The sequence below is a fragment of the Lithobates pipiens genome, unplaced genomic scaffold (genome assembly GCF_037356315.1).
Source record: "Lithobates pipiens isolate NorthernLeopardFrog02 unplaced genomic scaffold, aLitPip1_a1.2 Scaffold_8, whole genome shotgun sequence".
Lineage (NCBI taxonomy): Eukaryota > Metazoa > Chordata > Amphibia > Anura > Ranidae > Lithobates > Lithobates pipiens.
The window spans coordinates 586,296,999-586,321,988 of NW_027507903.1; the positions used below are offsets into that span (position 1 = coordinate 586,296,999).

General features: G+C 44.1%; 1 protein-coding gene across 1 annotated transcript in view; it reads right to left on the minus strand.

Annotated features, from left to right (window-relative positions):
• The window catches only part of GET3 (guided entry of tail-anchored proteins factor 3, ATPase), a 29,669-nt gene that overhangs the window by 3,624 nt on the left and 1,055 nt on the right, over positions 1–24,990 (minus strand). The window contains exons 2-5 of the mRNA XM_077470398.1: positions 21,632–21,779; positions 20,952–21,100; positions 9,567–9,717; positions 3,680–3,787 (exon numbers count right to left, since the gene is read on the minus strand). Of these exons, the coding sequence (XP_077326524.1) occupies positions 3,680–3,787; positions 9,567–9,717; positions 20,952–21,100; positions 21,632–21,779 (556 nt within the window). The remainder of the gene's footprint in view (positions 1–3,679; positions 3,788–9,566; positions 9,718–20,951; positions 21,101–21,631; positions 21,780–24,990) is intronic.

Consider the following 24,990-nt stretch of genomic DNA (forward strand, 5'->3'; position numbering starts at 1 on the left):
TGAGTGAAATGATCCCTTATCAATCAGCAAGATTTCTGGCTCCCAGGTGTCTTCTTATACAGGAAAGGAGCTCAGATTAGAAGTACTCTATTAAAGGGAGTGCTCAAAACTCAGCTTGTTACCTGTATAAAAGACACCTGTCCACAGAAGCAATCAATTAATCAGATTCCAATCTCTTCACCATGGCCAAAGCTGTCCAAGGATGTCAGGGACAAAAATTGTAGACCTACACAAGGCTGGAATGGACTACAAGACCATCGATGAGCGGGTGACAACAGTAGGTGCGATTATTCGCAAAATGGAAGAAACAATAAATAACTGTCAATAGCCCTTGGTCTGAGGCTCCATGATAGTTCTCACCTCATTGAGTTTCAATGATCATGAAAACGGTTGAGGAATCAGCCCAGAACTACACAGGAGACTACATAGTCACCAAGAAAATAATTGGTAACACTACGCTGGGAAGGACTGAAATCCTGCAGTGCTCACAAGGTCCCCCTGCTCAAGAAGGCCCATGTACATGCCTGTCTGAAGTTTGCTAATGAAGAACTGGATGAAAGTGTTGGTCAGATGAGACCAAATTCAAGCTCTTTGGCATCAACTCAACTGCTAAGGGGACAGGACAACATCACAGCATCAAAAGGACAATGGACCAGCGAGGCCATGTACCATCAAATCTTGGGTGATAACCTCCTTCCTTCATCCAGGGCATTGGAAATGGGTCGTGGATGGGTATTCCAGCATGACAATTGCCCAAAACACACAGCCAAGACAACAAAGGAGTGGCTCATGAAGAAGCACATTAAGGTCCTGGAGTGGCCTAGCCAGTCTCCAGACCTTAAAGTGGGAGTCTACCGGGACTCCGCGTTTTTTTTTTTTTTTTTTAAAGCCAGCAGCTACAAATACTGCAGCTGCTGACTTTTAAAATAGTGACACTTACCTGTCCAGCGCGCCCGCGATGTCGGCACCCGAAGCCGATCGCTAGGTCGTCTGTCGGGTCCTGCCGCCGCCATCTTGGGTATGGGAATCAGGAAATGGAGCCGGTTCCCTACTGCGCATGCGCGAATCGCGCTGCGCAATAAGGACGCTCCCAGCTGCCTCTGGGAGCTGTGTGTTTCCCAGCAGGCAGCGGGGCACTTGCGGGAAGGGGCGGGCACTTGCGGAAAGGGGCGTAAGTTACGCCCCTTTCCCGCAGAGAGCTGTCCCGGAAGTGGGTGCAGTTACCTGGATTATCCAGGTAACTGCACCCCCCTCCCCCCTGAAAGGTGCCGATTGTGGCACCGGAGGGGGGGAGGGTTCCGATGAGCGGAAGGTCCACTTTAGGGTGGACCTCCGCTTTAATCCCATAGAAAATATGTGGATGGAGCTAAAGGTTTCTGTTTTTTTTTGGTTTTTAATTCTGTCCGTCTGTCACTGTTAAAATAAACCTACCTTTAAAAATTATAAAGCATTAAAATAATTAAAGCAGAAGTTCATCCAAAGCTCGTTTGGCTGTACTTCTCCTGTGGATCACAGGAGTGCAGTTCGTTCTGCACTCCTGTGACCCGCTGTCAGCTGAAATCACAGAGCTGGTCTAGGCTGTGGAAAGATCGCAACAATATCGTCGAGATCAGCATCTGGCTCAGCCTCTCAGTGAGAGCTTGTGCCAGCCACTCCCACCCCCCTCTACAGTATAGCGCTCGGGTTGGGGAGCAGAGCAGACAGTGGTAAATGACAGTCATCAGCTCTCTGTGCACAGAGCTCTGAGAACTGAGCCATCAGCGGTATTTGATCACTTGGTTCTCTGTCTTAGGGCCAGTGGGGGACCGATGCTGCATCCACCTCGGGTGGTACGATTAAAAAAAAAAAATAATAATAATAAATAAAACCCCACACACCACACCCACACTTTGTTGAACCCACACAGTTTTTTTTATGATGCATCTCTCACACTCAAAATCCTCAACTGGTAAAGTAGCCTTAAAACACTGCTGTACACATCTAAATATGGCAAAAGCTTGTATTCCACTGTCCTGTAAGCAGGCAACAGCGTCATCCATAAGCCTGTGGTTCGCCATAGTGAACGAAACTCACCAAATGGAAATGGCTTGTAGCAACAGCTAACTATCGGGAAGAACGCTGCCATAAAACGTGCTTCCGCTGGACCGAGTTTACTTGATCTTTGGACTACCGAGAAATCGTAGGTTCACAGACAGTTCAACATCCCATATACTTTTGATGATTCAGGACAGTACTTTCCTCCCACAAAGCATCCAGATATTGCACATCCCCCACCACCTCTGCCCTCATATCTACTCCCTCCCCTGATTCCCTCTTCCTTTCTGGTCTATTTGTTGGTCTTTCTACTTTCTTGGTATGTATGAGAGGGCCCTCAACTTGATCCAGGTGCATGCCTAGTAGTGTTATGCTTGGGGATTCTTCTTGAGCTACCTCAAGTACCATCAGCTACAAACTCTTTTGGCTCCACCAACTATAGCCTAGGCCAGCGATGGCAAACCTTGGCACCCCAGATGTTTTGGAACTTAATCTCCCATGATGCGCATCTACACTGCAGAGTGCATGAGCATCATGGGATGCTAAGATTCGCCATCGCTGGCCTAGGCTATTACCGTTTTCACATACCGGCAATAAACCTTGTTCACAGAGATGCACTGGATCTGTTAACTTTTATACAGGGAGTCCCCGGGTTACAAACAAGATCGGCTCTAGGTTTGTACTCAAGCTGAATTTGTATGCAAGTTGGAGCGGGTACATTTTTTTTTTTTTTAAGTGCAACTCCAGCTAAAAAAAAGATAAAAAAAACTTCAAAATTATTATTTTTTGAGATATCATAGGGAAGGGTTAACACCCTGTAATGTTTGTTTTGCTGCCTGTGCCCCTGTTCAGAAGATTTCACCTCACTTTCTGTCCTGTGACAATTGGATTTTAAAGTTTTGGGATGTTGTGGAAACAAGGATAGGTGATAAAGCTCTTCACCCACCCCCCCCCCCCCCCCATAACTCTTACAGGCGTGAATTTCCCTTCCTAGCGGGAGATTTCCTCTCACTTCCTGTTGTCTCCCTCAGTATGTATGTATGTATGTATGTATGTATGTAAGTAAGTAACTCAGGGACAGCCTGTACTGTATTTTGCCACTGGATTTGTTGAGCAGCTGGTCCCTTACTTATTCTTACTGAACAAAAAAACAAAACAAAAACACTGCTGTACATATTTGCTGAAGATAATTAAGAACACTTTAAAGTAGAAGCCCACCCTAAAACTAAAATCCATGCATCTACAGACATCCACGATCTAACACTAACCTATCTAGCCCTCTAAAGAAGAAAGTCAGTATACATACCTTTTCTGCAGACAATCCAACGCGATCCCACACTGAGCTGTCAGCCATGGTTTCACTGTGTAGGCAGTTGCAGAGGACACGTCCGACAACGGAAGCCCCATAGTAACTCCCCATTCATTTCACAGCTGTTGTCGGCTGTCTCCTCTGCAGAGCTTCCGCCGCTGGAGATCTGGTGGAATAGACTTTAGAAAAAGGTATGTTTACCGATTTCTTCTTTACAAGGCTAGATAGGTTAGTTTTAGAATGTAGCTGTCTGTAGATGCAGGGATTTTAGTTTTAGGGTGGACTTACACTTTAACCATGACTTCAAATCATATTGGCCACTGCTACAGATCTCACCGGGTCTTTGAACTGTTCGCTGACTGATCGGATGACGGGGAGAGTCTCTTCTAACTTGGAAGCAAGCTGGTCGGCGTTCATGTCCCCAAGTCCCAGCATGTTGCACATCTGAAAAGCAGAAAGATAAAGTAGGAGAAAAAAAGAGTGGAATGTTGGGATTAATGTGAAACATCAATGGTCCCAAGTCAATTTCATTTTGTTTTGGAAACTTCAAAGTCAAAAATTTCTGATTATCATTTTTCATTAGTAACAAAAAAATAAAAATAAATCTTGATATTAAAAACACAAAACATGACTAATAGTTTGCATGACCACTACCATTCCTCAGCGTGTAAAAGCTGCACAGTTTTGAACAAAGGAAAGAAAGAGTTGTTTATGTTACCTTTCATTTTTATTTCTGTCTTGGTGTTTAACGACTTACTCTCTCAGCTGCCTACGGGGTGCCTAATTTAATGGGAATGAAGTGCTGGTGTGCCTACGGTTGGCCCTACACTGGGGACACTTGGGACATGCCTCTGACTGCCTCTACCTCATGACACTTGGATCCCCTATTATGAACGTTGGTGGCTGGTGTTCTCAGTTCTTGTGTTTCTTTAAAGGTACATGAACTCTGTGCTATTTCTTTCATTTATGTGTTATTATATATATGTTGTAATTTGGGGTTGGAGCCGGAGCTGCGGCCTGCGACTTCTGTTTTGGACGGTTGCGGGTTGCTGCTGCCTGGCCACATGTGTTTTCCCTCCGGGGGGCGTTGGGCTGGTCTTGGCCCCCGGGCTCCGGTCGTTTCGATGGCTGGGGCTCCGGGGGAGGGGCCCCGGTCGATTGCCCCTTTACTGCACTGCGATCTGCTGCGTGCGCATGCCGCGGTAGACCCAATTGGGTCTGGGTTGTGTGTGCTGCAGGGGTTGCAGGTCATAACCTGTAATACTTACCTTCTCACTACTCTCCTTCTCTTTCCTCTCCTTTTCAAACTTTTTCTTTCATCCCCCTGCCCCTTCCTTCCCCTGCCTCTGGTCCCATTTCCTGGTAACGGGTTGTATTTGGAGCTCTCTGACAGAACCCCATGGCCGCAGTGGAATTGTTATCGTTAAACGTGAGGGGCCTCCATGCCCCTGGTAAACGTCATAACCTATATCGGGAACTGGGTTGCCTGCGGGGGGACATTGTCTTCTTACAGGAGACCCACCTTACCCACACCACCTCGGTGAAATTATTCTCCCCGCAATACCCAACCTGGTATTATAGTCTCTGATGTGCATAAGGCAAAGGGTGTGGCCATTGGGTTCCGCAGAGGTACCTCTTTTAATATGGTGAAGATGTTGAGTGACCCTCACGGACGCTTTCTGTTCCTCAGGGGCAGTCTGGGCGGGATGCAATGCACGTTGGCAACCCTCTATGCTCCTAATCGAGATCAGGCCACCTTTATTGCCACTACGCTTAGGAAATTGAGACTTTGCTGGTGGATGTGTTGTCCTGGCTGGAGATTTTAATGTCCCATTGGAACCAGGGTTTGATACGTCCATGGGCAAGTCTTCGGTTCCTCGTAAGCGTCTTGCATACATTCGTAAACGATTGTGTGACGCCCAGTTAATGGACGTATGGAGGATAATGCATCCGCGAGCAAGAGATTATACGTAGTACTCGAGCGCCCACCAATCCTATTCCAGGATTGATTTTTTCTTTCTTGATCACCAACAGCTTTCCCTATTAACAAATTCAGAAATTGCTTCATCAACCACATCTGATCATGCCCCCATTTTGCTTACCATTAATATCTCTTCATTGCCCCGAAAACCAGCCAATTGGAAATTGAATGAGAACCTTATTAGCGAGGAGGCAGACAAAATACACATGCAAGAGGAACTAAATCAATATTTCAAAGACAACACCCACCCAGAAGTTTCCTGAGGAGTACTATGGGAAGCCCATAAGGCCCATATGAGAGGTAAGTTGGGCTCCAGAAGGAAAAAGGAATTTGCACAGCAACAATCTAAACTATTGTTAGAAATTAGCACCCTTGAGTCACAACACAAGGTCAGTCTCGCACAAGCCACACTGCATAACCTAACAGTGAAGAGGGAGGAGTTGAAGGCCATGTACCATGAGCAATGGAAACGGGAAGCCCGTAGGGTGTCACAAAAATTCCATGAATGGGGTAATAAACCGGGGAGGCTTTTGGCTCATTCCCTACAACAGGCAAAAACCAGGGCTTTCATTGATAAAATTAAGACAGCTTCTGACACTCTCACGCATGAGACCACAAATATAGCCAAGGAATTTCATGCATTTTACCAATGCCTATACCATGTCCCTCACGCTGTGCCGGACTTGGTGGTTAGGAGAGCTCTGATCCGAGACTATCTACAGCAGGCCAACTTGCCCAAACTGAACTCAGAGGCCCTCGCTTCGTTGGACGGAGAGTTTTCTGTCCAGGAGTTCAACGTGGCACTGAAGGCTATGGCGAGCGGCAAGGCCCCTGGACCGGATGGCTTTACGGCCTTTTACTATAAGACCTTTGCGGAGACCCTGTTGCCGCGCCTCGCCTCTTATGCCAACATGATCTCACAGGGGGGGACACTCCGTCCGGAGACGCTGCATGCACATATCTCGGTGATTCCTAAGTCGGGGAAGAACCCTAGTTTATGCGGGAGTTATCGACCTATATCTCTCCTGAATCTGGACGCTAAACTGTATGCCAAAGTTATAGCGAACAGGCTTCTACCCCTACTTCCACGCTGGGTTTCCAGTGATCAGACTGGGTTTATCCCGGGTAGGGAGGCACGCGACAATGCCCTCCGCACCCTGTCCCTGATGGCTTTTGTTAGGGGGTCCGCCCAGCCCACCCTGTTACTTTCTACAGACGCGGAAAAGGCGTTTGACAGGGTGGACTGGGAGCATCTCATGGCAACCCTGTCTCACTTGGGAATCAGCCAAACCTTTCTAGCTCACATTTCAGCACTATACCATTCCCCTACAGCTCAAATTCGTGTTAATGGTACCCTCAGTGAATCCTTACACTCTATAATGGTACACGTCAGGGCTGCCCCCTCTCACCGATTTTATTTGCTCTATCCCTGGAACCTTTCCTCTCTACAATTAGACACACACAATCCAAACATCCATGGGATCACTGTTGGTGATCGAGAACATAAATACGCTGCCTATGCGGATGATATTCTGTTCTACATATAACAACCTCCGATTTCCCTTCCCAATCTGATGTCTGCCTTCTCACAATTCGGTCTCATCTCTAATTTTAAAATTAACATGTCCAAATCGGAGATTCTTAACGTCTCTATCCCTGGGGAAACTGTGGATCGTCTTAGAGATTCCTTCCCTTTTAGCTGGCAAAAACACAAAATGAAATATTTAGGCATCTACCTCACACCTAAACCCCAGACTCTGTTTCGCGCTAACTATATACCCCTTCTTAATGCAATTCAAATGGACTTACAAAGATGGTCCCAAGTAGCACATTCGTGGTTGGGGAAAATTAGTGTGATTAAAATGAATATCCTACCCTGGATTCCGTTTTTACTCCAGATGATTCCAGTGGGTATTCCAGCTAGTTTTTTCACGCTTCTAGATTCACTGATCTGCAGATATATATGGAACAGAAAGCGTCCGAGACTGTCCCGAGCCCTTCTAGCCAGACCTAAACGGCTGGGGGGCCTGGCTTTACCCAACGTGAAACTTTACCTTTTAGCCGTTGTTCTCAACAGGATATCGGACTGGAAATATCACAAACATTCTAAATTGTGGGTTGCCCTTGAATTGGCTCTCAGTGGCACGGACCTCTACACCCAAGTATGGATCCCCAGGAAAACATAGGTCGTTAGCACCTAGCTCCTCTCCTCTCACCTACTCTACTCTATGGATCTGGGACTCGATATGTAAACAACACAAGTGGTTATATCACTCTCCCATTATGCCTCTGACTGGCCATAATTACTTCCCACCAGGAAACATTGACCCCAGAATTCATTCCTGGAACCTGGGTAATACACCCCTGCTACACCACGTCGCCAACCAGGATGGCATTGTGCCTCCATCTCAACTAATACTTCCCTCACGGGAAACGCCCATGGATCACTGGGCCTACCGTCAACTTGCTGCCTTTGTATGCTCCCTGCCGAAACCATTGCGCTCACTGGCGGATTTAACATCGATTGAATCGGCTTTCACAGAAGACCAGCCGGTGGAGAGGCCTTTATCCTTTTTTTACCACGTTTTACAGCTTTTGTTGATTAAGGGCTTCCCCTCCTTTTTGTCTAATTGGGAGAAAGACCTTCGCAGCGAGGTTTCGGAGGCACAAAAATCTACTATATTATCTATGGCTCATCTAACATCTACGGCCTCCAAAACGGCAGAAGTGAACTATAAATTTTTAACGAGATGGCACTATACCCCAGTTGTCCTACATAAGTTGTTCCCTCAAACATCATCTCTTTGTTGGAGAGGCTGTGGGGAACGTGCCACACATGCCCATATTTGGTGTTTCTGCCCACTCATACGGCCTTACTGGCTAACTATTCTACATTGGATGAAAGTCATTTTGGGTTATGAGTTATCCAATGACCCATGGCACAGGCTCCCCAGCAGGACCCTATAAAAAATCTTTGACTCCACATTTGCTTAATGCTGCTAAGGCACTTATTCCACGTAGGTGGAAGCAACCCACGGCTCCCTCTTTACGTCAGTGGTTGATGGAGGTAGATCGCATATATTATTTGGAGGATCTTACCTACTCCCTACAGAATAAATCGGACCTGGGGAAAAAGATTTGGTCCTGCTGGTTAGCCTTCAAGTGTACACCGGGGTATACGGACATTATGTCACAAGATGGATAAGTTATTGTACTATCAGGTGTCCCGTCTCTCTGGCGGGGATAGGGCCGAGGCAGACCCTTACTCTCTCTTCCCCTTCCTCCCCTACACTTTCTGGTTCTTGACCTTCTTCTCTCTATCTTTGCTTTCCACTCTTTTTCTCCCCCCGCTTCCTTTCTATTAGCTTGGTACAATTTTATTTGATTGACGCAACAAGGGACTTTGCAGTCATGCAGTTGCAGCCCCAATTATTGGTTGGTAACTGCTCTGTTAGGTTGGGTGGGCTTAGAACATAAACGGATATTTACTTTCGGGATGCTAGCACCTCGGTGTACTATGCCTTGAACTATAACATCTGCAGCCCTTGTCTTACTTTGTACTGTATATTGTATGTGCCAAGCTTCCCGTTATTGTTTCTTTGTTTTCTTCTTTTTTAAATAAACATAAAATAAACAAAAAAAAGAAAGAAAGAAATAAAGAATTCTCAGCACATGGAATGCAAGATGAGCTTACCCTGCTGTGTTTTAATGCAACTATTAGTCAGATCTGGTGAAGAGGGTAAGCAAATGCTCATCTCTTGTAATGGAGTACAGTACTGTGATTTAAAGCGGTATTGAAGCCAATCATTGAAAACCACTGACAGGCAGGGATTTTATAACAGAAGAGACCCTAGTTATCTCTTCTGTCATAAATGCCTGTCCCAGCCTGTTAGCTGTAATGCAATCTGAGCGGTGCATGGGCCACATGTATGGGGTCTGCTCTGCACTGAGATGAAGTGAATCCTGTGTGCATACAAAGGAGTAATGTCATCACAGCCTGGCCAATCAATTGAACTGATCGACTGAACCTGGAAGAAAAACCGCGCAAAAAGATAGAAGCACCCGTGACCAGCTGCAGCAGTGACAGCACAGCTGGTATGACAGGTCAGTCTGCCATGATGCGTTACTATGCGATGAGAAATAAACCTCCTGTGGCCCATTAAGAAAAAAATAACAAACAGTTTAATACCACATTATTTAAACATATTTATTTAATATAGCCTAGTGAAGAGGGGGTCTCACCTGGGATATGAAGGGGCTGATCTGGTTTTTAATCTGCATCAACCTTCCCAGACCTCGCTCCACAATGGTTGGAAAGTTGAGGAGTCGCAACGTGTGCCCTGTAGGAGCCGTGTCAAAGACCACTACTGAGAAATTCATTCCTTTTACCAGCCTGAGAGGAACAGAGGAAACAGCATTGGTTACAAACCCACATAATGGACAGTAAAAACAAATGAATGAGGGCGCAGCAGGCCTATTACACAGTGGACGGCCAAAGAGACATCCTGACTTAACATGCTGCATTCTTGATTCAGGTTTTTGTATTCAAGCCCATTTCCCTCTGCATCACTCAGTCTAATCTAGCTAGTACAGGGGACTATGGACTTCCAACTCAAGATAAACAAGAACACAAATGTCCACTGGCTTCCTGAGGATGCACGTGTGCAAAATGCGTTCAGGTGCAGCAGCATGATCCAGACGTCAGATCCGGCATCAACCAATACACCACGTCCTGTAACTGGAACACACTGGCCCAAACTGCGGGAAGGGCGAGTCATATTGCTGTGAATGATTGCTGAATCAACTAGGTGCCGATTCTGAGGGAACCATCAAATGTGAGTAAACCATTTTGTTTTTAAATACAAAGATTTTAGCTTATTAAACATGTTGCGCAACGATGGCTTCTCTTGTGGCTTATTGGCATTTGTTGAGGAACCAACTGAAACTTCTGGGAGCATATGCTGTAATACGCATGACCATTGGAGTAAACTAATTAAGCAACATAGACCTCTTTGGGATCTTAGAGTTCTGATGAGGGTACCCGTAAGAACAAATCACAGTTTGGGAGTGTTTATTGAAAGCAAAACAGTGGACTGTGTACCTTTCAGTAAACGTGCCCTCACCTCCTCAGTGATCCTATCTCAAACCATAAATTGTGTGATCAATAACAAATTATATAAATATTTATCACTCAGTGAATAGCCAAATTTACATTTAGATTACCGTATATACTCGAGTATAAGCCGAGATTTTCAGCCTCTTTTTTGAGGCTGAAAGTGCCCCCCTCGGCTTATACTCGAGTCATCGCTGTCTGCCCGCTCGATCAGCGTGTCGAGCAGACAGACAGCGGCCATTCTATAATTCAAAAGCCGCGCCTCCGGCTCCGCCTTCGCCTGTGATAGGCGGAACACTGAATTTCCCAGCAGCCTGTGTTCCGCCTATCACGGACATCGTATCATCCTCGTACTACGGACGAGGATGATACGATGTACGTGATAGGCGGAACACAGGCTGCTGGGAAATTCAGTGTTCCGCCTATCACAGGCGAAGGCGGCGGCGCAGCTTTTGAATTTTACAATGGCCGCCGAGGCGCCGACGAAGAGGGCACGGGACGGAGGCAAGGCAAGGCACGGCACGGCACGGGACGGGACGGGACGGAGGCAAGGCACGGCGGCGAGGCACGGAGGCAAGGAGGCAAGGCACGGGACGGAGGCTCGGGACAAAGGCTCGGGACACAGGTAGGCTGGACACACACACACACACACACACGGATGGATACACACACACACACAGGGATGGATGGATGGATGGAGACACACACACACAGGGATGGATGGATGGATGGATGGAGACACACACACACACAGGGATGGATGGACGGACACACAGGGATGGACGGACACACAGGGATGGACGGACACACACACAGGGATGGACGGACACACACACAGGGATGGACAGGCATGTCTTACCCTCGGCTTATACACGAGTCAATAAGTTTGCCAGTTTTTTTGGGGGTAAATTGGGGGCCTCGGCTTATATTCGGGTCGGCCTATACTCGAGTATATACGGTACATATACAGTGACAAATATAAACAAATGTGAATATAGTCCATCCACCAAACAATATTTAAAAATATCCAGATTACAGAAAGTCTTTCTATAAATGCGTGAACAAATCTCCAGTGTTCAGATTCCTTTTTACAAGTGACTCCTTCACCACACCATCTGTGATTTATGATCCCCCCTTCGTGAAAACACTCACCGACTGATAAGCCTTACACAGCCTTCAAGTCAAATGATTCAGTCCTCTTAGTCCTGTGCCTCCTTCCCAGCTCCGTGTATGTCAGCTCAATATTCACCAGATAGCCTCCCTCTGTGATTTCTCTTTGAGGTATATATATATATATATATATATATATATATATATATATATATATATATATATATATATATATATATATATATATATATATATATACACAATGAAGTGAGTAAGTGGAGAAGATCAAATCGGATGTGCTGGTGTCTGAATTTCATCTTGAGAGATTTTTTGAAAGCCCTTTTAGCCTCACACGAGAGTGTAAGGCTTATCAGTCGGTGAGTGTTTTCACGAAGGGGGGATCATAAATCACAGATGGTGTGGTGAAGGAGTCACTTGTAAAAAGGAATCTGAACACTGGAGATTTGTTCATGCATTTATAGAAAGACTTTCTGTAATCTGGATATTTTTAAATATTGTTTGGTGGATGGACTATATTCACATTTGTTTATATTTGTCACTGTATATGTAATCTAAATGTAAATTTGGCTATTCACTGAGTGATAAATATTTATATAATTTGTTATTGATCACACAATTTATGGTTTGAGATAGGATCACTGAGGAGGTGAGGGCACGTTTACTGAAAGGTACACAGGTAATAGCGCCACGTGCAACCAATTAGTCATTTGGAATTTTAACACTAGTTTTGTATGCACCTTTATATATTTGATAGTTTATGGTAAGTGACAGCTAAGGTGTAAAATATTGGGTCATCTGTAGCGCTGTGACGATACACTAGGTAAAGGGTTTGTGGGGTGTGCATCTTTAAAATAATAAAACAGTGGACTGACTTGTGGTTAAAGTGGTTGTAAACCCCTACAAACCACTTTGACCTACAGGTAAGCCTAGATTAAGGCTTACCTGTAGGTCCAAGAAATATCTCCTAAACCTACACGGTTTAGGAGATATTTGCCGAAAGACAGGCAACGCTGTCTACGGCGCATGCGCCTTAGACAGCGGCGCGCAGGCCCACTGAGAGCGCCGCTGTCCACGGCGATATGGCACGAGTGGCGGCTCCCGTGCGCATGCGACAGCGGCGGAGCAGCGAGACCCACCGAGAAGATGGATGCGCCGGACTACAGGGGACAGCGGTGACTTTGCTGGCTCCTGTGTCAGGTAAGTGACACATAATGGACTACTATGCGATGCATAGTAGTCCATTATGCTTTACCTTTGCAGGGAATGAAAGAGGAAGTAAACTCATTGGGACTGGCACTTCCAATTAAATTGGATTAATTCATGTGGATTATATGTAGTGCAGCTCTTTCTATACATTCATTTTCAATTCAAGGTTAAGCCTCACCCTCTCCAGGCACTACTCCCAGCCACCAGCTGTGCATTTGGAGTGTGTACGTGGTGAAGGGGTACTTTTTTTTTTTATTACATTTTTTTTTTAATTAAAAATGTATTGCCATCAAATGGGGGCAAACAACCCCCCTATGTGATATAGCATTGGCATGCGACAGGTCCTCTTTATGGAGACATCAGGCGTCTTAACTGATTATCTGAATCCTTGGTTACAATAGCTGAGGAATGGCAGCTGTGAACCTGGAAGTGATGTAACATGTTGCTTCCGGGGATCATTAGTCTTAGTGGGGATCAGGGAACGGGTGTTCCCTGATCACCTTCTGCTCTCAAAGTTACTGCCGTTTACCGTAGTCCAAGAACCACTGCGAACACTAATGGGAAAGGGTTGGGGGGCTGGGGGACATGGCATCTGTGGAGGCCTGTAAGCCCTTGTATACACGGTCAGAGATTCTGATGGAATGTGTCCTATCGGACAGTTTTGTCAGATATTCCGACTGTGTGTGGTCTGCATTGGACTGTTTACATCGGAATATCCGGACGGACCAACTTTTCCAACTTGCCGGTAAAATTTTCCGACAAAATGCTCCTATCGGACATACTCCGATCATGTGTAGCCTACTCTGACGGACAAAGTGCCACACATGCTCAGATCAAATTCCTAGACCAAAGCTATTGGCTACTAGCCTGAACGTAGACCCGTCGTAATGAAATAACGTCATCACGTTATGTACAATCAGATTTTCCGACAACTTAGTCCGACCGTGTGTATGCAACATCACTTCCGGAATTAATCTGAAGGATTTGGTTGTCGGAATCTGCGACCGTGTGTACAAGGGCTAAGAGTGATCACCAAAAAGCCAAATTATCAGTCGTAAAAATCAATACCAAGCTCAAGGCTTTGGCAGTGATGGGGAAACTGTATATTTTATAGTTTGTTATTGGGGGCTCACAATAGCTAATAATGAATTCTAAAACTGGTTAAGGAGCCATACAAAAGACAAGGATGGTTGCTTTAGTTGATTTATACCAAAGGAATGTTACTGAAACTGACTGTCCTTAAAAAGTTTTTGCTTGCAGTAGGAGTTGACCATTTTCTTACACAAGGTCTATATAAAAATGCACACACAGCTTGTAATACTTGTCTCGTCTTCAGAGCTTGCAATCTTGCATATGTATGTGGCTGCCTGCACCATGCCATATAATGGGGGGACCCATGGCGGAAATGGCATCTTTAGTTAAAGTGTTACTAAACCCAGGACACTGCATTTACTATATCTGGTCTCCCACAGTACATCGAAATGCAATTATTTTAGTAAATATAAAAACGGCTAAATACCTTTTCTCATCAGCAGTATATAGCAGTCTTGTGCTATCAGATCTTGGTGAAGCTTGCAGGAGTCCTACTGCACTGAGCTGTCCTATGAGGCTGCAGGGCTCCTGACCCTCTGTCTGGACAGTGCTGATCACATGCACTCTTCCAAAAAAAAAAAAACCACACCCCTCTCTAGCAATACACATCAAACTGAGCATGTGCAGCTTGACTCCAAAGGCTCTGTACTATCTGGACTTGTCCAGGAGGACAGTGCAGGGAGGGGGATAATCGGTGCATACAAGATCAAGCAGCCTTTTTACACAATGCAGAGGGTACCATAGTGAGTACAAGTATGCTTTACTGCATATGCAGACTGATTTTACTGGTGTAGGTGTAGTAACACTAAGTATTCTTGTTATATTTTTGAATATTTTCTTTATCGATCATTACTTTTAATAAAGGTTATACTTCTAAGTATTTGTGTGATCTCTCTTTGCACATATCTAATACAACTCCAAAACCAGGACAAAAACAGGCAGTGAGCTCGTTTTAACCCCTTGTATACAGGGAGGTTTATAAAAACATACTTTGGTAGACAAGGGGGTTAATAAATACTATCAAAAACAACATGTGGGGGCATGTCCAGATGCGAGCAGCGGTGGACGTTTTGTAGAGGAGCTCTGGGGATTCCGATCCAAATTCTGTGCCATCCGTGCACCTGGTGAGCGTAGATATTCTACCAGCCAGTCCCTCTTCATCCTCTGCCTTGATCTGAGCTGCAAAAATGCGGCAGATCGGTCCGCTGTCTGCATACTACAGGCCGTCATAGGCTCCACGGACTCATGGCAGCCGCCATTTTACCAGCCTCCACCCCGCTGGTCTGCTTTGAGCCTCATCCACCCTGGATCCCGGCACACAGATCTGCGATCCTCCTCCACCTGCTCCTCTCACTACCGCCCCTTGGCTGAACCCGCCTGACTGATCCAACTGCGGGCTACTGAGACCTTGTGACCATCGTCATCTTGGCAGCTTCTGCACATCCTCGGGGGTAATCTAAAAGGGGACAGACTACTCGCCTGCATTGAGGTTTCCTCCCGATGCATAACCCCTGCAGATGTCAAAAAAAGAATACCAAATCTAAGAAAGCTGTCACACCACTTCACCTGCCACCGACCACTTCTACACAGCCTGGCGCTGTATTGGTTGTTAGTCCCCAGGCCTTGCTGGCTGAGTTGGAAATGAATCCCAGGGAGGTCCCAATGGTGACTGCATCAAGACAGCACAGCCACGATCCTCGCCGCAATTGAGCAGAGCAGGACCTCGCTGCTGGTGCACATAGATCACCTTGCAGAGGAGTGAAATCTTATATGAAACGACCTAGACAAAATAATGGGATGCTGACCGAGACTGAGACCAGAGTATCTGCCACAGAAGATCTTACCACCACCTTTGTCACCTCCATAGCAAATTCATAGCGCACAGTACAGACTCTTATCGCAAAATCAGATGATGCTGAAAATCGTCAAGAATGTTAGAGTCCTGGGTATCCCTTAGGGGGATGAAGGGGATCACCCAGCAGAGTTCATGGGGAAGCTCTTTAAAAGCCTGCTGGATCTTACAGATGTCCCACCCACTTATGTGGTTGAGAGAGCTCACCAGGTACCCACAGGCCGAGCCATCCCTGGGACCAATCCCAGAACTTTCTTGGTCCACTTTCTCAACTACAGATACAGGGATAGGATCCTTTCTGAAGCCTACAAACACCCCACACTCAAATACGGCTGATTTGCAGAGGAAAACGTTCAATGATGTCCGTAAAAGGCTCCGGGATAAAAATATTAAATACAGCATGCTTTACCCCAGCTGCCTCCATGTCCAGCATGAAGGAATGGTTTGTTTCTTTCATATCCCTGCAGATGCTGACGAACATCTGACCGCCTTGCACTAACAAAATCTTATCTCTTGAATTCACCAGATGCATGGATCTTCCATACCCTGGGGATTTGCCTTATCCTAGTATATTTTCTGCAAAATTCAGCTTGCTTCACACTAGAGGTCGAGCGATATGGGTTTTTCTCTGGCCGATTCCAATATTTAGAAATCATGGTGGCCGATATATAATGTCGATTTTTTTTTGGGCCGATATGTTAGGCCGATTTTTTTATTTTATTTTCCTTTTTTTTTTTATCCCCCTTCCTCTCATAAAATCTAACAGACACCTTTCCCACTGGGGCATTTTTCAGGCGCTTTTGGGCTAAAAATAGCACCTGTAAAGTGCCTGCAAAACGTTTCCCCTGCAGTCTGTGTGAAAGACAGAGTGCTTTCACACTGAGGCGATGCACTGGCAGGATGTTAAAAAAAATAGTCCTGCAAGCAGCACCTTTGGAGTGGTGTATGCCACCCCTCCACCACTCCTACCCATTGATATTAATGGGCACCACTGCCGAAGCGCATGCAATGCGATTTGGCAGCGGTGCTTCACGGGCGCATTTAACCTCTTCCTCGGCCGCTAGCTGGGTTATATGCACCCCACTAGCAGCCGAATAGCACCGCTAAAATGATGGTAAAGCGCCGCTAAAACTAGCAGAGTTTTACCATCAACGTCTGCCTGCTCCAGTGTGAAAGCAGTCTTCATAAGTGATACAGAAAATTTCTTACATTTAAACATTTATTAAAACAAAACAAATCTCCAGTTTACTTGTATGTATGATTTAGATAAAATAAATATATTATATATATATATATATATATATATATATATATATATATATATATATATATATATATATATATATATATATATATATATATATATATATATATATAATAAAAAACAGGTAGTGAAAACTTTGACAAAAAAATAAATAAAAGAGCTAACTTTATTGTTTTAGTTTTTTTTTTTTTTTTATCTAAATCATTAGTGTATTTTTTTCCCCAAAAAATTGCATTTGAAAGACCTCTGCACAAATGCCGTGTGACATAAAATATTGCAACAACCGCCATTTTATTCCCTAGGATCTCTGATAAATATATATATATATAATTTTTTGGGGGGGGTCCAAGTGATTTTCTGGCAGAAAATACAGGATTTTTTTCTTGTAAACAACAAGTGTCAGAAAAGATTTAGTCTTTTAAATGGTTAAACTGAGAACTCTACACATTGAGTTGAGTTCATTCAGTGTAAACATTGTATCTCTTTGCTCTTTTCTTGGCAGACTGCCCAGAGAGGAGGAAAGTCCCTTCTATGAAGACTCAGGCAACATGCATTGACTTCTATTACAGAAGTCATTTGCAAGTCACACTGTAGTTCTAAATCGGCCTTTTTAAATCAGCACAATTGGCCGATGCCGATTAATTAAAAAATGGCAAATATCGGCCGATATATCGGTCGACCTCTACTTCACACTTACCCCCTCACGGTTTATCTTCATAGAGAACAGAAGTTGTTGGAACTGCTATTCTCCATCTACCTGGAGTAGCTTCAAAAAAAAAAAAAAAGAAGATCTAGTTAGAATTCAGGGTATCAAACTGACTGGAACTGTTGTTGGGGTTTCCTGTCAGAGTTCAGCTCATTGCTGGTTATAGGGTGGTAAGCTGATGAAGTCCCCACCTATGGCCAGTAGTATGTTTATATTGGTTTTATTGCTGTTGTCTTTATGTTCTATATTCACCGGCCAACTGGCTCTTTTGGTACGACATGTTACTCGGGGTTATCTCCAGAGTGACTCTGCTCTGCACTCTCTCTGTCTCCAAATAGGTCTCCTTTATGTGCATTACCTAGCTACTTGGTATGGAACGAAAACTTGTATCTTGGAATGTCCGGGCTTAAATTAAATTACAAAATTAAGAGAGCTTTGATGTTTAAGTTCTCAGAACCATGATAAGTCCCGTATCTTGTTCCTACAGGAGGAGCATCTCCTTGGCAACAAGATCGTTACTCTTCGTAGGCTCTGGATAGAACAGTCATTCCATGCAACCCATTCTAGCTACGCATGGGGAGTGGCTATACTACAAAATAAATCCCTTCAAGATTCTACACCTGGTGACTGACCCAGAAGGTCGTTATATTATACGGTTGTTGAAAATTAAAATGATTGTGTATGTTATGATCAACGTATATGCTCCCCCTCCTTTCAACCAGCGGGTCTTATATGCTGTGTATGAAAAGTTAGCCACACTACAATTCTCCAGACCTTATATAGCTGGGGATTTTAACTCCACCCTCAATCCATGTCTGGACTTGTCTAATCCTAATAGAATATACAAGCCTGATTTACTTCAATGGGCACAAGCCTTTACCTATACTGAAATTTGGAGATGGAAGCACCAGACCACTAGGGCCTACTCCTTCCACTCATGTCAGGATCCAGTATTGTTCTGGTCTTTAGCAATGCCTGTGCTCTAGCAACGGTGCAGGAGGTCTCGTATTTGCTTGCGGGCCTCCCCGATCATGCCCCTCTGGGAGGTCACCCTGTCGTTGACGGGGGAACAGAGGTGCTGCCATTTGGCAACTAAGTGGTTGCAGGACCCTAAAGGTTGAAGAGATGGTCTCTTCCAAACTGCAACAGTACTGGGAATTAAATGAAGGCGCCATCTTGCCTCCTGTGGTATGGGAACCTTTAAAGCCACCGCCGGAGGGGGGGGGGGGGGGGGGGGGGGGGGGAGTACCTCTCAGCTATTAAAGTGGTCTGCTCTGAGATGTCCTCTCAAGTCCAACAACTTGAAGATGGTTAAATCTAAGGCTTTTAGATTTTCTGAATCTCCCACTCCGTATCCTTTCAGTCAGCTAGCTGATGTGAGAAGAGCTGATCTCTACGCATTTGGAACTTGGTTCTTTGGCTGGAAGGATCTTCGAGTTTGGAGACAAAAATAGTAAACTCTTAGTAAATCTAGCAGCTGACTCAAAGATGCAAATGATGGTGTCAGAAATGTGTTGCTTGGATGGCAGGGTTGTCTCTGATCTGGAGCAAGTACTAGATGAGTTTAGGTCCTTTTGCAAAAACCTTTATAAAAAGTGATCCCTGGTTGGCCTAGTGAGCAGCTTAAAAGTATACCTGCAATCCTGTCTGGCTTGTCCTGACCTCCATAAATATTATCTAGGCTGCTATGTTGTCATACGCACATAATTGGTTAATTTACGAGTCCAATGCGGCAGTGCTTCTGGAGTCAGCCTGCCTGGGCTCTTACGAAGCATTGCAAAACCTGATCTATCGTGTGCCATGTGAAACTTCCCCCCCCCCCCCCCCCCCGACAACGGCTATGAAAGCCATCGTGAGAGCATGGCTAGTAGCCAATTCTCTACCCCCTATACCCACTGGACACATTTCACCACATAATCCTCTTTGGTATAATCCAAAGATGTCGGAGTTTATGTCAATACCTGATCCCAGTCTGTGGGCACTCAAAAGGTATTAAAATACATGGACCAAATATGTACTGGGGGGCAAACTACAAACTTTGGATTTACTAAAAGAAAAGATACAACCTCCCTAACATTTGTTTAGGTTTCTGCAACTTAGTCATGCCTTCCATACTCAATTTGAGAATTCCCAAATGGCCCTCTATACATCAACTCTGAAAGATTTGCTAAGGGATGAATCTATGTCCAAGCCCTAGTCCAGCATCTATAAAATATTACTGCCCAACGAGCACACTGGACTAAAAGCTCTAAAAGCTAAATGGGTGGGGGACTTCCCTGAACAGGACACAGAAGAGTGGGAAGACCTCTGGGAGGGCTCCTTCTCACAACTGGTCCAGTTCAAAATGACAGTATTTTACACCCCTGCCCCTACACAAAATATATCTATATATTCCAGATTCCTGCTGGGGTTGTGCCACACCTGCAGTGGACTTTATACATATTTTTTGGAGCTGCTCCCTGGTCAAGACCTTTTGGAATGAAGTTAACACAATTTATTTGGACAATCACTACGGTTCAGATTCCATTGAAGTGGGGCTTATAGCTCCTCTGGCTCCTAGCCGGGCAGTTAGAACCCTATTGGGGATACTCATTTATTATCCACGCAAGGCCATCATCATACGATGGAAATCCTCTGCACCATCAATCAACTTATGTTTGCTCAATTCAGCCCTACCATTATACAAAACCACTTATATGTCTAGAGGTTGTGCCAAGAAATTTCATAAAAAGTGTGGAACCCTCTTATGCTAATTCTTCGGATGACAAGTTAGCACTTAGATATGTGATTAACTGTGGATATTGTTGTAGAATTCTGCATTTATGCTTCATTCAAGGGAGTTATTCCTGATACAAAAGATAGATATGGGAGAGTGTGTATTTTCATCAAATTCCCGAGTTAGCTCTGTATGTTTGAGAGGGAGAGTGGCCAATAAGAATCCTAATATTTCAGCCTGCACGGCGGTTAGAGCGTACCAACTTTTTAATAGATTAGAGTGCTTTGATTTTAGCTAGGTTGTTTTCATTGTGCTTTTGTCTTGTTTTTTTGTTATGCATTCAAGCCTAGGTATGCCCAATAGGCTCTGTTATGTACTGTTAAATTGAAAACCTGCAATAAAAAAAAGATTTAAAAAAAATAAAAAATAAAAATAACATAACAAATGTTCCTCTTTATTCCAATGTCCCCTCAGTCGCTGGCTTTGTAAGGGTAATGTCTAGTATGAAGACAGCCGACAACTAGGTCTCCGTTTTTTTTTTGCTTACCTCATCACCTCTGCATAACTCATAGCCTCATCTATTCCAGGAAAGGCACTCATGGCTTCCTGCATCATCTTCTTGCCCATGCTAAGCATGTTGTCCTCCTCAAATATCTCATCCGGCAGCTCAGCCACTCCAAGGCTGGGATCAATCTCCTGCATACACATGACAACGAGTTATACAAATGTTCTTCCCAGGTAGAAGATAGGGGAACAGAATTAGTTTAACCAAAATAACAAAAATAGGATAAAAGCAGACTTTTATAAAAGAGAAAGAATTGTTGCCGTCCTCTTCTGCTACTAACCTGTTAAGTCTAATGTCATTTATCTAACACTACTAATTTATCATTTAGAGCGATGATTGCAGGGAGATATGCATGAACATAATGCTGACCGGCCTTCTGGTACTGCCTGGTGGAAGGGTACACTTCATACTCCATAGGGTCCTCATAAGATTAAGGAAATGTCCATAGCATTGTCTGATTTTTCAATAAATATAAACCCAAGCACTGATGTTTGGGGCCAAACACAAATGGAACTCTCAACAAAAGCCTGTGGTCAACCAATGTTCCAAAAATAAATCACAACAGGTATATGTTAATGCATTTATTTCCTACTTAAGGGAAAGATGGAAAATGTGAGTCGTGTGGTATACTGTATTCACATTAGACAGGAGAGTCTACTCACCATAGCAAAGAGATTATCATAGCCGCGCACTTTCGTGGGGACCTTGGAAAACTTTTGGTCAAAGGCGTCAGAGATGTTATGTGCGGGGTCTGTGGAAATGATCAGTACGCTTTCCCGAATCCGAGACAACTGCACGGCCAGGCTACAGCTGTGGGGCACAGACAAAAGATATTGGTTACTTTCCCACCCTTATATCAGAGTGAGCACCCATGTCATATGATTACATTTATCAATTCTACATATCCCATCATTGGCTCTGCCATGGATATGCCATAGTGCTTGGTGGGCCCTTACCCCTTATTACTTACTCCTTATCACACTTCTCGTGTTTTCTTCCCCCCCTTTTTTTTCCTTCATTTTTATCTACTGTTTCTGCTTATATCTTGCTTACTTTCTCGGTTTCATAATGCGAGGTCAACCATCCGATTTCCATCCTTCAGCTTGGTTGCCACCATCCTACTGTTAAATTACATAATACCAAGTAACAATGTCATGGATAGCGGTTCCTTATATACTTATCACTTGTTCTAACATTGATGTCGTTCATATCCTTTGTATAGGTTTGCTTTTGAAATACAACCTTCTAGCTCCTCGATTGCACAGTGCTTCACTTTTTCCACATTTTGTTATGCTACAGCCTTATTCCAATATGGTTTTTCCCTCACAATTCTACAAACAATAGCACACAATGACAAAGTGAAAGAAGTTGGTTTGAAATCTTTGCAAATTTATTAGGGGCCTTATTGGGCAGTTTCCATTCTTCTTTGCAGGACCTCTCAAGCTCCATCAGGTTGGATGGGGAGCATTGATGCGCAGCCATTTTCAGATGTCTCCAGAGATGTTCCATTGGGTTCAAGTCTACTTCACTCAAGGACATTCACAGAGTTGTCCCACAGCCACTCCTTTGTTATCATCTTGGCTGTGTGCTTAGGGTTGTTGTCCTGTTGGAAGATAAACTGTCGCCCCAGTCTGGGGTCCAGAGCGCTCTGGAGCACGTTTTCATCAAGGATGTCTCTGTACATTGCTGTGTTCATATTTCCCTCGATCCTGTCTAGTCTCCCAGTTCCTGCCACTGAAAAACATCTCCACAGCATGATGCTGCCACCACCATGCGTCACTGCAGGGATGGTATTGGCCAGGTGAGGAGTGTTGCTTGGTTTCCTTCAGATATGATGCTTGCCATTCAGTTCAAAGAGTTACATTTTTGTTTCATCAGACCAGAGGCTTTTGTTTCTCATGGTCCGAGAGTCCTTCAGGAGCCTTTTGGTAAACTCCAAGCGTGTTGTCATGTGCCGGAGTGGCTTCCGTCTTGCAACTCTATCTTACAGGGCTGATTAGTGGAGTGCTGCAGAGACGGTTGTTCTTCTGAAAGGTTCTCCTCTCTCCACAGAGAAATGCTGTAGCTCTGTCAGAGTGACCATTGGGTTCTTGGTCACCTAACTGACTAAGGCCCTTCTCCCCAATTGCTTAGTTTGGCCGAGCGGCCTGCTTTAGGAAAAGTCCTGGTGGTGCCTAACTTCTTCCATTTACGGATGATGGAGGCCACTGTGCTCATTGGGACTTTTAATGCTGCAGCAATTTTTCTGTACCATACCCCATATCTGTGCCCCAGTACAATCCTGCCTTGGAGGTCTACAGAAAATTCCTTGGACTCCATGGCTTGTGCTCTGACATGCACTACAAGACCTTATATAGAAAGGTGTGTGCCTTTGCAAATCATGTCCAATCAACTGAATTTACTATGGGTGGACTCCAACCAAGTTGTAGAAACATCTCAATCACAATCGGTGGAAACAAGATGTACCTGAGCTCAATTGGGTGTCATAGCAAAGGCTGTGAATACATATTACATGATTTTTTATTTTTTTTTAATACATTTGCAAAGATTTCAAACAAACTTCTTTCATGTTGTCATATTGGGGTAATTTTTGTAGAATTTTGAGGAAAAGAATTACTTTACTCCAGTTTGGAATAAGGCTGTAACATAACAAAATGTGTAAAAAAGTGAAGCGCCGTGAATAATTTCTGTATGCACTGTAACTATACAGCCTTATTTCACTCATTTGGATGAATGTGATGGTCTTGTTTGATTCTCTTTTCACTTTGGAGAGTACCTATGTGTTCTACGTTTCATTATGTGACCCACTGTCACTTATGTATCTCTATTACTAGTATGATGGTCGCACATATAGATCACAACCTGCTGTTTCTTTTCATTTTACGTATGAAATGTATAAGACATTAAACATAAAAATGTAAAAGGAAGGAAGAGGGTCTAACATCAATTTAATTACCTTCTCCCCTCCCTTGCATTGCAGCGATTGGCTGCTCAGGCCCAAGCCTGCATTCTGGGGAGGAGGGGAGATGGTCTCATGATCCCTTATAATGACAGTGCTGAGCAGACACATAACAGGAGAGTGTTGGTGGATGGGCTTTCAAGAGAACCTGTCTTTGTGAATGAGTATAGGGACGGAATCTCCTTCATGATAAACGATTGGTAGATGATCAGCAGAACCACCCCCCACATCCACAGGGATAGTCCCAGCATGGCCTGACCATCCCATATAAGAGGGTCCCCCAATCTCCCAGCATTTACTGACCACCTCATATAGGAGGGCCCCCCCCATCTCCCACCATGTCCTGACCACCCAATATCAGAAGGTTGTTGTAGAATCTCATTAGCCAATGTAATTCATATTGATTTACACATGTATTATTGAGATGATTATTATTATAATATGGTAGTGGTCTTAATATTATTATTAAATAGTTAAACAATTATTAATCTTTATTAATGTATAATATAGAGAAAGTTTTAAATGCTGAACTTTAGCTTCATGCTGATATTCTTAACTGGGTGAACGTTCATTAGAATACATTCAAGTTATACAGAATTGTTTAGAGTCTTGAAATGCATATAAATCACAGAGATAGGATAGTTCATTTTTAGTTACTAATTAGGAGAGAGAACTTTTGACATAAGTGAAATGCAGCCTGATAAGATAAGGACGTCTTATGCAGGTGGTCATTAAAACTGTTAAAATACATTGAATGGGATAACACGTGCGTGTGTGTGTGTATATATATATATATATATATATATATATATATACACACACACACACACACAGTATGCATGTATATATGCTTATTATGTAGATAATACAGTTTGTGAAGCTAATGTATGTATACATGCACATAGAATTGTATAGTGAAGAAAAATGAGACATATAACACATCTGGTGGGGTTATTGAACGTTCATACTTCCAGAGTTGTAAATCTGTAGTTCTTCAAGATAATTAAATCTTACCAAGATGAGGAGAGTTTGACAACACAGCTGGGTGCCAGACTGTCTCTA